We start from the raw sequence: 15,778 nt of genomic DNA on the forward strand, positions 1-15,778 counted from the left end.
CTGCCTTTTGCTGCTCCTTTGCATAAACACAAATACATTGCTGTTAGTTTGTTGAGTACCTGAATCTGAAGCGTGATCCCAGCCTTATGAAGTCGGATCTGCTGGATTTACTGTTTGCTGGGGCTCGCAATCTGAAGAAAGCATGGTGCTCCACTGCACACTTCCACAAATGTTTGCACGTTTTGGCACTGTCTAACCGGAAAACAAACGTGTGCTCTTGCTCTCTGCCCTAAATGCAGAAACAAAAGCTTTGGAAGTTGGCAAGCATGACATTAGTTACTGTCCTTAGCAGGAAAGCCATAGCCTGGGCCAACGGTGTGTTGAGCCTCCCTTGTGTTCTTACCAGCCTGGGCACACACCACACTTAGTTGGATCAGGCCCAAGTAAAGGAAGAAAGTTACCTGATCATCATCTTCTACAACCACAAGTGTTAGTTTGCTCTTTTTAAAGTCCATTTTTGTGATTTTGGGCCTAAACACAAGAAGCAAAGAAGATAATTAATGGAAAAAGAAAATTTTGTAATCTATAAGAATTCTCCAAAACATAAGAGTGATCTACAACCCTGGAACACTTCAGGAATAAAAAGTACATTTTCCCTGAAAATTTACTATTTTTTTCAACAAGTATTTCACATTTGAGAGTGGTACTTCAGGCCAATTTACCTTTAGATTTAAACTTGTAGATTCAATCTACATTACAAAATATGGCCAAGACCCCATTACGAAAAGGAGAAAGATTTCGGCATTTTAAAAGAAAGGAATATAATATAAAAAGAGATTACCAAAAGAATAAGCCTATTTTGTTGGCTCCTTCAAAGATCAATATGCCTGTTGGTGTCAGTCCAAGAGCATATTCACAACCATCTCTTCCCTGTAAGCAAGCACAGAATCAATGTGCCATTAGTAATGTAAATCATACTACAGTAATATTTCAAAATTCATAAGTTTAAAATGAAACAATAAATTTTTTGTATGTTTTTACATGTATCTGATACTTGTGGAAATGGCCCCACACTAAGACTGCAACCTCGTGGACTGCCTTGTGAGGTGCTGAGTGTAACCCACAGGGAAAAGAAGAGGAACTTACACTGGAAAGAGGGGAGAAGAGACACTGAACTCAAGTTCAGCTAGGGAAGAAGGAAAGGTGTTTCTGTGCTTGCTTTATTGTCTTTTTTTTGGTTAGTACCCAACTACTTATGTTAATTGGCAGTACATTAAACTATATGAAATTCCCTGAGTCGAGACTTATTTGCCTAAGACAGCATCTCTATTCAATGCTCTGATCCCAAATTAATAGAAAAAAGTGTAACTTGCATCTTACCTTAACTACATGCATATCTACACCATACATTTCTAGCCATTTAGCTTTGTTCAAGTAGCACAATTCAGCCTGCGCCGGGCTCTTTCCCCTAAAAAGATAAAATATATTTTATACTTTCCCATACTTTTTTTTTTTGTTTTAAATGTTTTAAAATTTGTTCCCCCATTCCTTTTCTTCAGGCCCTTAATCCTAATGACATTAAACAGTATTTCAAGCCTACCTTGTATTTTACCTGCTTCCCTCTAGTTAGAGAGACAGAAATATAAAAAGGTCTACAATTGCCAGTAAGGATGAGAGTTCGAGGACAGCACCACTGAAATGCTTATTATCAAAATACAGGGAAAAGCATTTGCTACTATTCTGAACAAAAAACCTAGAGTGCATGTGTGAAAGGAGAGGAAAATGACAATTATTTGACATAAACAGGAATGAAAGATTAAAAAAACAGCTTAAAGCACTATGAAATCATCTAAAGAAAAACAAAAAGGAAAAAAGAAAATTCACCCCACCAACCTTCCCTAAGTTGCCACTTGCCACTTCTAGGGAGGGGTAGGGCTCGAAGTCTAGCTACAATACTGACTGAAAGACATAATCACTGCTTGATGTCTGTTGAAGGAGTTCTTGTGGACATGCTTGTTTTTGGATGAAAAGAAACCTGTTGCTAGAGACACCACTCCCACACAGGTACCCTACCTGCACTCTTTCCACTTCTGAAAAATGTCAAATTCCATCGCTTCGGTCTGGTTGGGCGCAAACCTGAATTCAGACACGAGTTCTGGTGTGTGCTCTGGGTGCTCACACTCTCCCAGCTCAGCTGCAATTGATCAGTTGAAAAGTTAAAACCAGAAAGATCATGGGATGATAAGAAACATTTAATTCTATAATATGCACAAAGTCAGTGCTAGTTTGTAAATTTCTAAATATGTTGTAGAAGAATACACTTGTGCTGATGTTGTGAGATAACCTTCCTGCCCCCAAACTCAAATCAGATTTTACAGTGAAAGTCAAACACAGTTGCAGGAGCAGTGTAAGCTATGGTACAGAATTCTGACACTCAAGAATGTCAGAACTAAACCTCCTTAACTAAAGTTGCTTCTCTGGATTTCAAAGTATTTCAAGGAAATAAAGTTTCTATTAAAACCAAAAATCAATGCACTACTGTTTCAGAAGAGGCTGCTTTGAAACTTCCTCTCATTACAGTGAGGTCATACTTTTCATTCCAAAACACTTCTCTTTCTATTGCATGTTTTCTTATATTACTGTTCATGTCAAAACATGAAGATAATACCTAGTATCTAGAAATTAATGATAAAGGTGTGTGGTCTTATTTTTTTTAAATCCACAGTGGTGGTGTAATAGCCAGATTAAGTATTCCGTAAAGAAAGTAATGCTGAAGGATTAGAATAATTGAAGTGCCACTTCTACTTATATACCTAGGGCCTGGTATCTTACTTTTGAGGAGCAGAACAGTTTCAAACTCTACTCATCTAAGCAGGAGATGCAAGTGCTGAGCATCCGTACGACTGACACTCTTAGCTGCCTTGTGCCTGCAACAGGCTTCACTCCTGGGATCTTTCAGCTACCCAAGACACCTCCAATGTCACTGCCTCAGACTGCAAGACAAACATCATTGGCAAATACACCCTTCAGCAAGACCACACGTCAGAGAGGTATGTGATTCCAAAGCAGGCCTTTGTCACTTGCTGTTCCTTGACTAATACAAAAGAATAAAAAAAGTATAGAGGGAACTAAAATCCCTTGAAGAAAGGTTTTACTACTTCAGGGCAATTTTACGCATAACTGTTGCAAATATTTAATTCACTCTCAGTTTTCAAAAATAACTAGCAGGATGAATTAGAACATACAAGTTACTGTTACATTCAAAATACATTCAAAATGTCAGTCAAAATGACTGACACCTACTAGGTGGTTTTGAGCACTTGAGCTTCACTCAAACTTTTGGTATTCCTGAGGATACTAAACACATTTAATTCACTTATCTTCATTTCTAGCGGATCCTTAACTGCCTCACAGTCATTTTTTTTCTCTTCAACAGTAGCCTTCCCTGGTGAGTTACAGTACTCTTACCTCTATGCTTTTTCTTTAATAGAGGTACCTCAGATCTGCTGCTATCTTATTTAAGTTGGAAGCCTATTTAACACAGCTGTTGCTAAGAATTACTGGCAGTTGGTCTCCAGTATGTAAGTGGGAACCACAACAAACACATTAGCAAGGAGGACTTCAGGGAAAAAAATTAAAATACTTAAGTTTGATATGTTGACAACCATCTAGGAAAAAACATGAGATTTCTCTGCTGGCTAACTGAGAGAGAAGGCTGGGAATGAAGGCTGACTGTACTGCGAAGAGGATGTGTAAGGATGAGAAGACAAAAAGATGCACAGAGAAGCTAGGGGAGAAGTACTGGGTACAAGAAAAATACCACTCTTAGTTTCTCAGTAGCTACACTCACTATTTATTTACTTTCAGGCAAACAAATGGCATAATTTTGATCTCTAAGAAATAGGTCTTGAGTGCAAGAGTTAGTAAGAGCATCATCAGGTCCCTGAACAGGCAGAAAGGTAGCAGAAGGGGAAGCATGGGCACCATGCAGGGATGGTCTCACTAGGGATGAGGTTACTGGTGTTTTTATCTGTGAAAATGGAAGCAAAAATAAAATACAGGCCATCCCAGATTTTCTCCATCACTTATTGTGATTATGTCAAAATACCAGAAAACTGAAACTGTGAAAAAAACAGTAGAAAAGTATAAAAATACTACCACAATCTAAGTATATTCCCACAGATGGTGCCAAGAAGTGTTAGTTTTGGTACCTAGTTGGAGATATTATAAACACGATGGATGAATACTGTATTACATTTACATAGTAATCACAGATTTTAGTTACTACCCAAAATGCTGAGGTATCAACCTATCATTTTGTGCTGCTTCTCCTTGCTTAGACCAGGGGTGAGGTTACTGGCATTTTTATCTGTGAAAATGGAAGCAACTAAATAAATACAGTGTGCCCCTGATTTCCTCCATCTCAAAAAAACACAGGGAGTTACCCTGCAGCAGCTTTTTGCACAACATGCAGAGCTGTGCCAGCCTGGTGCAGATGAAAACTGTAAAATAACCCAATGCCTTAAGATTTACACTTGTTGGTTTTTGGAACTGAATTCCTGGTTTTGACCATCAAGTCCATCTAGAATCCCTGAATTACAAATTAAGAGACTCTGCCTCAGCACTCTATATACTGTCGCAAATCACCAGCAGAACAGCAGAGTATTTTTCATTTCAATTCCTTTTGCTGCTGATATGCCTAGAACGATCCAGATCATTGCCCTTTCTTGTAGAAAAAAATGAACTTGAGTTTCATTACACAAGTTTCCTCCCTATCTGCAAAACAAACAACCTGAAACTGAGTGAAAATTTGTATTAATGTGTTTGCAGCAATAAAAAAAAGATAAGTTTTTCCTACCACAAACGATTGAAACCTAGTGTCCTAGGATTTTCTTTAAACTTGTAACCCTTTCTCCTAGCACAGAATTAACTGTGGTTCTTACCTTTCCACTATATTCCCTCCTCTCCAGCACCTGCCAACACCCTCACCCCTGTCTCACCTGCTGCAGAGGTTTGGCCTCCCAAGCAGCACTGCCCAGGCAGCAGGCAGCCCATGTTCAAAGTTACACCCGCAGTGCTCTGCCTGTTGCAAGGTGTGTGCTGATGGGCCAGCAGCTCTTCAACCTGAAGAGGTAACAGTGTGCATACACCACAGTTTCTCCCTCAGTGGGGAACTATTTGAGGCCTTTCTTCCACAGTCAGCCCATGGTTTCTATGAAACCTTTTGTCCATCCGTACCTTTGAGGTGCCTTCCCCTCAGCAAGTGTGCCAGAATTGGCTAATGTAGTTCAGAAGTTATGAATGGAAGGAAGGCAGGGAAGCAACCTCCCTAAAATTCTTCTCCTCAGGTGCAGGAATAGCATTTATATATGAGCAGTGAGAAACCATTAGTAACAAAGAGTGAAAAGAAACTAGGAGACAAGGTTTTTTAGTACAGTGAGACAAAGTGCTTTCAAGAAGTGGCATACCTTGAAGACACAGAGCTGCTAATTCAACAGCAGTTTCATATGGGCATTTCAGTCTTAAAAAGAAGAAAAAAAAAAGCTATAAAAACAATGTATTTTTTCTCAGTGAGTTCTTGCAATAACGCTAAAAAGTAATCTGGTATGAAATAGAAATATTAATTTCTACAAGACCCTAAAGATATTAATGATACAAAACATCTACCATTTTTACTTGCATAATTATGATTTAGTAACTTGGTACACCACAAAACAAGCTTGAACTTATGGAGACAACAGCAAATCGACTAAGAAATAATTTTTGCTCCAAACGTGTGGGTTTGGGTTTTTTTGGTTTTGTAATTAAAAAAAAAAAATAAAATAGAGAAAGTGTGAGTTTATTGGCTCACAGGGTGAGACTATAAATACACAAAATATTTTTTCAGAGCAGACCTGCACAGAAAGTTTAGTACTTCCTCATCTTTTCCTCCTCTATTTTACCTACCCTACTGAAAAATACAGCAAGTCCATTGAACATTTTCTAGTCATAAAAACAAGAGGACAGCCTTTGCTCTTTTTATACATTTCGATCATCTTTTTAATCCAAAGGTCTTTACCCATTCTATTTGTCAATAATATAGTCATGATGCAAAGCCATAGATCTCTGTATTCTAAAGGAAAAAAAAAAAGCATGTGGAACAGTAACTCATATTTATAATCTGTGCATGAATACTATATAGAATTAAAACCATGACACAGGTAAAATTTTAGATCACTAAGAGATTGGCTATTATAAATACTTTATATTACAGGTGTAAGAGCAAAGAAATACTTACTTCCCTGAAAGAATGTCTTGCCGCAGCTGTAATACAAACAGGTACCTGACAAATAAAAGTTCAGAAAGTCAAACGTATATCATGTCATCTTTCTAGCCCCAACGGCAAGAAAGAAGATCCCAATTCATTGAGTAGCCACAACATTTTCATTAATTTCCTCTGAAAAAAAAAAAAGGGCCTTTGCAATATACACCCTACAACCTTCAATATTCCCATAGCATTCACTCAAATCAAACAGAAATTATTTTTTTTTTCACCTACTGGCTGTTTTCAGGACATTGTCCAAAGCCTTGCTGTTTATGGATATGCTCTATCTGAGCATACACCACAAAAACCTAAATGTTTATTGACACTCCACTGTCCTCCAGAACTGGGTCTTGCGTAATTCAAGCAAGAATTGAACTATAGGATCTAGAGACAAAACACAGATGAAGCCATGAGGACTATAGGGCTACCTTCCCAAGCAGGAATACAGAACATGGAAAAAGTCCAAACTGGACAAAAGGAAAAGCTTAAACTGAATTTTCACTTTAAGAAGTAGAAAAGTTCTGAACAAAAGAAATCAGCATTCCACAGAGCCCAAATGTTTATTTTCAGAATTTACACCCTTCAAACTGCAGTAGTATTTTAACTGTTTGCTTAGGAGAGTTCTGTGCATGCTTAATGTTTTACAGCCACCCATGGAGTTGGGATTCGAGGCATGCACAAGTGCCCCAGGCCACGCAAGAGCTCTGTAAGGGACTGGATGGCACAGGCTGGGCCTGCACTGCTCTGGGCACTGCATGGTGAGGCTGAAAATGATGAGTGACTGGAGAAGAAAGCATGAAGCACTCCTGAGAGCCAGCTCAGTAAACATGAACGTAAGCCTCTCCTGTCTTTATAAAAGATGCTTGAAAGACAAAAGTGTTTTTCATCATAGAGGATGTGCTGTGAACACGAAGGATGAATAATAGGAACTAGGAGAACAGAAATTAAAAGGAAGATTAAAAAGACTTCTTATGATACACTAAAGCAGAGTCAGATTTATCCATGTTAGCTCTGTGTGACATCTCTGATTCATATACTTGGCTAATATCTGTCTTGCCAATCAAACCTGGTTATCTCTGCATAGATTAAGGATAGACAAATGTATTTCTTATTGTTTTCCCGATGATTCACAATCCCATGAGCTCTTCTAAACTTGCAAGAAAAATCTGGGCAGTGCTTCTATCAGCATCTGCAGCTCTGCTCTAGTTGGTATGGCTTACACTTGTTCCTTTTCTGCATGCAGCCTGACAAGCATTGGCATCTCTGTTCTTGATATTCCAAATTGGCAAAATACAATAGAAAGTTCTTCACATGTACAGACACCCTCCTCTGGTGTTCTTCTAACAAAACTAACTAATCAGGTCCCATAAAAGTAACAGAAGGTGTCTTCCAAAATGCTCTGGATTTCAACTGTGCTTTTAAATTGCAAAAAGACAGAGTGGTTGAAGGATTTGAAAAATTCCCCATTACTGTGCTAGTTATGAAAATACAGTGCTTACAGCTTCACTAGACACTGGAGTCTATAGGAAAACAGGTAGCCACAAGGAATTTTGAACACCCCAAACTAGGCCAGTTCGTGGTTACTGTTAATGATAATTTTTCTTCTTCCTCTTTTCCTTTTCTTCTTCCTCTTTAATTATTCCACTTGGAATATTTCTGAATATACAGTAATTAATTTTCATGCTTTACTCAATATACTACATGGAAAAATGACCCAGCTAGTGTAAAGATTCTTAAAACCTCATCAACATTCAAAATTACTTTTCCCAAGCAAAACGAGAAATGCAACTATTTGTTCACTGTAAAATCAATTTCCAGCTCATTTTCATTTTCTTTTGATAATTTCACAGTGGTCTTCTGTCAAGCTTGCAATTAAAAAAAATGTTCCTAAGTCCAAAAATTTAGCTGAGTAAAGAGTTTTTCCAATTAAAATAGTCTGCTGAAATGTCACCTTTCAGCAATAATTATATCACAAAGCATCAAAGGTTAATACTTTTAGAGGAAATGTCTTACTTGATCACAGCAGTGATCATGTAACTCGGAAACCCACATCTTTTAGTAGCTAGGATCATGTGCTTTGGAGGATTAAGGAAGCAATCTTGTGGTAGACAGTAATGGAATAATTTGACCACAGGGCATATGTAATACTTGTCAGACAGGCACCCTAATGTATGAAAAGTTTTCAGTTTTCAGAAAATATGTAGAATTCCTACATATTGAACTGCATTTTCTCATCAGAGATTCCTCAGAATCACCCAGGATTTCAGATTCTCTGAGATCTTATATTCAGTATGGTAAGTGGCGGGGGGTTCTATAGGTTAATTATACATTGTATAGGAATATGCCCTTTTATTGAATTAACACTGCTGCACTAAACTGATAGTGCATATTAAGGCCTCCATGTCAGCAGGGTGGTGACATTTAGCTCTGATCTTGCCTCAGGCAGTGAAAAAAAAGTGCACAGTCAACAGAGCAGATAGGAAAGGACACAGTAAACATATACTTGGAGGCATAAGTTTAATGTAAACATCCCACACAGATATGAACTACAACAATCAAAAAATCTTTAAACACCTTAGACTGATTGGAAGTGCACTGATTAGAAGCAAATTAGAAGACACAGAAAGTGCCCTACAGTGAGAAACAGAACAACCAAAAAACCTCAAACAACCCAAAACAACAACAAAAAGATAAAATTACAATACTTTAGATTATTAAATGATTACTATACAAAGAAGATACAAAGTTGGCATATACAAACAATAAGTAAACATTTCTCCTGCAGGTGCTCCTTTCCCAGTTTTCTGAATAACCTCTAGATCACACCAGGGTGCTATGAACCCAGCAAGGTGTAATACTCAAGCCCAGAAAAGAGCCCACCAGACTGAAACAACAGACCTCCAGGTATTCCAAGGTGACTTGGTATAATGCAGTCTTTAGACCTTTTGCACCACATACAACTTGTGGGGAAGCAGATGAGATTTAATCAACCAACTGTTAACCAAGAACTCAAGTTATTTCCACAGTTTGTGAATTTTGCATTATTATTAAATTACCCTCAGGTCTCAGAGCAAGGGGGACAAAGCAAAGCACTGGCATTCTAGCAGGACACGATAGAAAATCATCTCAGAGGTATGGCAGGAGTCAGTGGTGTAAACTGCAGCTGTCTCCCAGATGCAGCTGTCCCCCCCCAACACTGCCTTTCTTTGCTAACTTCATAGCATCAGAACACAGGATGATCTCCTGCAGACTAAAACACTTGCAGAGGCCCATAAATGTTTTCTTGTCAGCAAATAAAAAAGATGTTTCTCTGACAGTGGGAAAACAAATAAGAAGTCAGATAAAATGACCAAAAGAAAGCTCAGAAAGAAAGCTCAGGCCACCTGCTTGCAGTACCCCCATGTACCTTAGAGGTCTTTTTTACCCCTCTGCCAGTCACCCAGTTAACCATGCATAGTTCCTACCTTGTAAACTCCTCATGAAGGTTGTTTGGTTCTGATGAATAGTACTTAATTCGAAAATGCAACGTGTACGGAGGTCCAACTGTATATGCAGAGATTTTAAATGGGGGAAAAAAAAGTTTACACTGGTTGCAGTTCTGCTGAGGCAGAACAACAGCCACCACCCCACAGCCCAAGAAATGAAGTATGTTTTTCAAAGTCTTTAAAGAAGCAAGTATTAAATGATTTAAATTTTAAAATGCATGCAGTGAAAAGAAAAAGTAGATGATTACCATATTTTATGAAACTCTAGTCATTAGATTAACCAAGCAACAGTCTATTTGGCAAACACATTTTTGTTCAAAGGGGTGTGCACCACAGCACGTTGTGAATGACAGCAAGTTCCAGGTATGCTGCCTGTTTCTCAAGGCAAAGGGACATGAAAGGGAGAGGGAAAGGAGAGTGATGCTTCTTGTTACTAGGCACAAACACCACTCCAAAATAAACCCCACCCAACACATTTTCTCTGTGAGGGAGGAAAGTAAGATAAATTAGGTGAAAAGTGCCAGAGAGGACTCTGGAAGGCAATTGTGAACACAGAAAGCTAATGAATTCCAAGAAGTGGAACTGCAAGGATTGCTGTTTTCTAATGCCAGGTGGATGTCAAGTCTGACTTTCTATGTAACACAGATAATAAAAAGTTATCCAGCTACCAAAAGACTGTGACCAATGCATCCTTATCTGCTTAAGCCTCATCCTCTAGACCAACAGTGTGCTGGTATATTAAGTTCTGGGAAAAGGACTCCTTTTCAAAACTTTCTAAGGTCTTCTGTAACACCACATCAACACAGTATTTATGTGTCCATTAATGCTGCATTCTACTAAACGGTGTGCAGCCAAAACACCAATAATTAGAGCTTTGATGTTGACTCCAAGGATATCTCCTAGAAGACAGGTTATAGTACCCTAAGGCTGCCAGCTAGGCACCACTGGTAAGGTCTGCATCAGTGTGATAATGACTCTTACCTGCCCACTGCTGGGAAAAAAAAGAGCAGTGAGCAACATCCATCATGATAGAGGAACTCTTCTCAAAGCACCTGCTGAATGCAAGGTAAAGAAAAGTATCCTGTTGTAAGACAGACCTTCACAATATTCATCAAATTACCTCCCTCTTCAGTGTTCCTCAGGGCAGGGCCTGGCCAATTTCTTTTAAAAACAGCCCCTTCACAGACTTAACACGGACAAAACAGTGCAACTAAACTGGTTGAAGGTGTTACAGAATGTTTTATTTTCCAAATTTAAAGACAGATCAAGAAAAGGACAAATTATCACAGAAAGAGCACCTGCAAATCACTTAGTCACTTAAGCTGAAGCAGCCTGTGATGTGACAAAAAGGTCAGAGAAAGCCAACCACCAAAACTTTACCCGTAGCAGTTATCTTTACCATCTATTCTAGCAGACTGACACCCACACACCATGAAGTAAAAACAAACTGTCCTAAAGGCTTTTGAAGAAGAAATCCACTGCTTAACAAAAACTGTCCAGATATCTGGATACTTCTCAGAAAGAAAGGCAAAGCATCAATCAAGCAGTCAAGACCCCTCTCTGTGAGGTCCTGCAGAGGGGTCAACAATTTCCTTGTAAAGGCTGTATTTCAGTCTCACAGAAGCAATATTATCAGTTGGTCTATGGCTGTTGCCAACCCCAGAATAATATCATAACACATCAGTGCCAGTGCTGTACTGTACCCAAGCCTGCAAACAGATTATTATAGATCCAGAAGCAGCTTGCCTGCCTTAGCTAATTTCCACAAAAAAACTCAGTGGCCAAACCCAACCCCTCCACCCCAAACTTCTTTTGATAAACCAGAAGATATTTCTGCTAGTTCTATTTCTAATGTACACAAGAAGAGGTCAATCATTACATGCTGAAATGTTTTCCATTTAGTCTTTGAAAAAGAACCAAAACCCAAAACAACAGCAAATCTGTTCTGGATCAGAAGCAGTGACAGAAACTGTGATCTGTGTCCAGGCAACCTGATTTCACAGATCAGGCAGATATTACCTGGCAACCTACTCTGCCTCAGACAAACAGCACATGTTTAATGAGGGCTGGTCTATTGCTTGGAAGTGCTCTAGCGTTTAGACGTGACATAGTCAGCCAATCAGTCATTAAATTAAATCTGTTTCCTAAGAAATATTTATTCCATTAAGGGTCATATTTAAACATCCACCATCACATTCAAATATTCTATGTTCACATTCTTCAGGAAATAACAAAATAAACAGGCAGAGACATGGTACTTACTTTTTATTTGCTTCTTAATGAATTTTGAAAGGTCCAACCAGTGCTAAAAAAAGAAAATCCATGTTTAAAAACAGTTCCATTTCAAGATTTTGATGACACCATAAATTAATACATTGATGCATACTCCCCTCCCCTTTTTAAACTGATGACAGAAGATCACCAACAGATGCAACTATGATGACAAAAAAGTATTCTTTCCAGCAAAGTTTACACACTCTCCGATCAGTGTAAGTTACAGGAGAGTAGCAAGAAACACCTCCTGGTGTAAATTCAGCTTAAATCTTTCATGGTCTCTGTGCAATGTCCCATGGCTGCAATCTCATTTGAAGAACCCTATGTAAATGTTCTGTTGCACAAGGTAATCTGGACTTCCTTAAAATCAGTGTTTTTCTATCTTTATGTATATATTAATTTTAAAACAGAGAGCTACTAAGGAAATCTTAGGAGAAAAAACCCTGTTCCTCCCTACTAAAGCATTCATGCTTTCAGAAGAAGGAAAATCTCTGAAGGAATATTTATCACTCCACTAGCACTGTGCTATCGTGGCTAAATAAATGTGAAATACTATTTTTTTGACAGTAATGCTTGTATTTATTGAGTAAGTATATCCTAAGCCAAGGTAAAAATTTATTTATCACAGGTACAGAGGAGTATACATTGAGAGTCTTGTCAACTCATGACTCTTGAGGTAAATAAATCTCACAGAAAAAAAAGAGAAAAAGAGAAATGAACAATTATTCTGAAGGTGATTTTTATCTGCATGAGACTTGCTAGACTCTCTTAGGTGAGGTTGCCAAGGAACCCATCTGTACAATCTGAGAAATCTCTATTACAGAAGAAATAAAACATTACAGCAACTCATACAAATACATTCCACAGTGTTGCAAGTAGTTTTTTCTCTCTCTACTTTGGGGTCTTAGGAAGAATGACACCAGAAATCACAGCTGTTGATACAAGCTTTGTGAACTTTCAAATATTTTGTAAGGAAAGAATACCAACGTTGAAACTACTTGTTTTAATGATTTTTTTTAACACTTTTGACACTAAAAAGATAATTTTTTAACAGTTTACAAGTCTGTTACTTTTACACCCCCAGGGCTGATTAATTTTTTATGCTTCAGATATCTAGATACAAAAATGTCTTTCTCCTCAATATTTATTTTGGCTAAAGATAAATCACTCACAAAGACAAATAAACCAAATTCCATTAAAAGAAGTTTAGTGTTATGGTAAATAAAACCAAGCCTGAATAACATCTATACTACAGGCAAAAAACCTCCAGTAACTTTTCACCTGTGGCTCATGTTAGTACCATGTTCAGAAATAAGCACCACACAACCACTACAAAAATAGTAACAGCAGATAGTCCCAATATTGGAATGTGGTGTTCTAAAATCAAGTATTATTTGCATTAAAATGCATTAAAACTCAAATAACAGCAATTTTCAAACTTAATACTTGTAAGTGCAAATAACTCAAAGAAAGTTAAAAATAGAATCCAAGTATCATTTTGGCTGGAAAAGACCTTAAAGATAAAATCCAAACCATCCTAGAACTGCCAGGTCCACCACTAAATTATGTCCCTAAGCACCACATCTACATGTCTTAGGGATGCCTCCAGGGATGGTGAATCAACCACTTCCCTGGGCAGCCTGTTCCAGTGCCTGACAGCCCTTCTCCTGAACAAATCACTGACAAAACCTCAGAGCAAGAATCAAGGAACTCCTAGGGTTAGGAACTCCTGCACAGACCATTACATGAGACTACAGCCTACACAGGAAACTATCATTCCTTCTCCAAATCCAAGCAGCCCGAGGCAAACTGCTCCAGGAGATAAAACACTGCACACATTAAACTCATCTTTCTGCAGAAGCAAGAATGAGCTGTTGTTTTACCCTCATTCCCCTCTGCACATCATGGCAACGTGTGATGCGGCCACCAGACAGACCACAAAATGAAAATACAGAGGTAGGACATGGGCTGTCAGTTTCCAGGCCTGGAGTTTTTCACAGCTGCAGATTTGTGAACCAATACCAATTTAAAAGCAGATTTATTTTTTTTTTATATTGCTACTTCCGTGAAAATTCAGCTGAATTTCAACACTCCTCTGCCTCAGATAATGTTGGAAGACTTCTTCACACTGGAAACACAACAGCTTTCAAACGGCCCTCTCAGCTCAAAAAATTTCATAACATTCTAGCTAAAGCCAAAAAAAGGCTTGGGTTTGGCTAGAGACTGCTTGCTGACTCAAGAACAAGAAACTGAAAGTAACTGAACAAACCCAAAGGAGACTTCTGCTCTCTCAGCACCTATGACTTTAGCTCTGTCTAACTTGTGCTCTGGCTAGACAACTGTACATAATTTCAGGATCTGTACTCAAAAGAAAGCTAAGAGCAAGGCTGACAACAGTTATTTCAACTATACAATACCACATTACCTATATCAGAAGTATCAGTGAAGAACAAGGAGAAGAAAAAAGATTAATTGGTTGAGGACTGTGTTATGATAGGAAGGCTAAGCTACTTTGCTCACACTAAGGGAAAAAAAAACACATCAAACCCAAACCTGGTCAAACTGAGGTAATCAAGATTATATGATTATTGTAGAACAGAATAGAACAAAATATAACAAAATAAATAGTCCAGTTGGAAGATACCTACAATGTTCATCTAGTCCAACTGCCTCACCACTTCATGTTATCAAGGGCATTGTCCCAACACATCTTAAACACTGATGGGGCTGGGCCATCAACCACCTCTCTAGGAAGCCTGTTTGAGTGTTTGATCACTCACTCAGTAAAGAAATACTTCCTAGTGTCCAATCTAAACCTTATCTGGCACAACTTTGACCCATTCCCACAAGTCCTGTCACTAGGTACACCAGGGAGAAGAGATTAGAACCTTCCCCTGCAGTTCCCCTCCTCAGGAAGCTGTAAAGAAGAGCATTGAGGTTGCTCCTTTAATTCTGTCAGGTGAACTGGAAGTTCACATGCTGGATTAATTTCCATATATTCCTGTTTAAGTGGAGTATAATTTCTTTGCTTTGCCAAATGAATAATGTTTCCTATGGTATTAAATGACAGAAAACAGCAGTCACTGGTTAGGATTCATGTACTGAAAACACACACCCATCAATTCCACATGAAAGAAACACCACTAAAAAAAAAAGATTTTTTAAAATACTGGAAAAATATACTTATCCCAGCATGCTTTCCTATTATCACTTGCTTTATCTAACTGAAGTGGGGAAAAAAAAAACTAGCTCAACAGTTCTTTAGTAGCATCCAGTATTTTCTCAAAATAATCACACATCAAAAGAAAGGTGCATTTTGGTCAAGATATATCAGGTAAACTATAGCTACTGGAGCAGTCTACAGAAGGACCACAGTGAATGCCAAATAAGGACTGGAAGGGGGAGTACCAGAGGTTGACACAAACCCATCATACACCTGAGCTTTGCAAATTCCACTGCCCCAATGCCTCTCTACTTGCTTCCCCACCTCTCCTTTTTTCCTGGCCTCAGTTTCATTCCCCATTTTTCTACTTCATCCCAACCCAGCGGGACAGGGAGGTTTAGGGGTTGAGGTCAGTTCATCATCAGTTTATCAGTCTCTGGTGCTCCTTTTTCCTCATACTCATCTCCTGCTCCAGCACAGGGTCCCTCACACAGAAGACAGTTCTCCACAAACTTCTCCAACACGGTTCTTTCGCATGGACTGCAGTTTTTCATAAACTGCTCCAGCATGGGTCCCTTCCATGGGGTACAGTCCTTCAGGAACATACTGCTC

General features: G+C 38.5%; 1 protein-coding gene across 1 annotated transcript in view; it reads right to left on the bottom strand.

The window, feature by feature from the left end:
* Positions 1–15,778, bottom strand: part of LOC103526303 (band 4.1-like protein 4B) — an 86,764-nt gene that overhangs the window by 7,224 nt on the left and 63,762 nt on the right. Inside the window, exons 3-11 of the mRNA XM_030445863.1 lie at positions 11,992–12,034; positions 9,709–9,787; positions 6,218–6,262; positions 5,409–5,461; positions 2,014–2,134; positions 1,321–1,408; positions 782–870; positions 402–471; positions 60–229 (exon numbers count right to left, since the gene is read on the bottom strand). Coding sequence (XP_030301723.1) covers positions 60–229; positions 402–471; positions 782–870; positions 1,321–1,408; positions 2,014–2,134; positions 5,409–5,461; positions 6,218–6,262; positions 9,709–9,787; positions 11,992–12,034 — 758 coding nt within the window. The remainder of the gene's footprint in view (positions 1–59; positions 230–401; positions 472–781; positions 871–1,320; positions 1,409–2,013; positions 2,135–5,408; positions 5,462–6,217; positions 6,263–9,708; positions 9,788–11,991; positions 12,035–15,778) is intronic.

This window comes from Calypte anna, chromosome 2 (genome assembly GCF_003957555.1).
Source record: "Calypte anna isolate BGI_N300 chromosome 2, bCalAnn1_v1.p, whole genome shotgun sequence".
Lineage (NCBI taxonomy): Eukaryota > Metazoa > Chordata > Aves > Apodiformes > Trochilidae > Calypte > Calypte anna.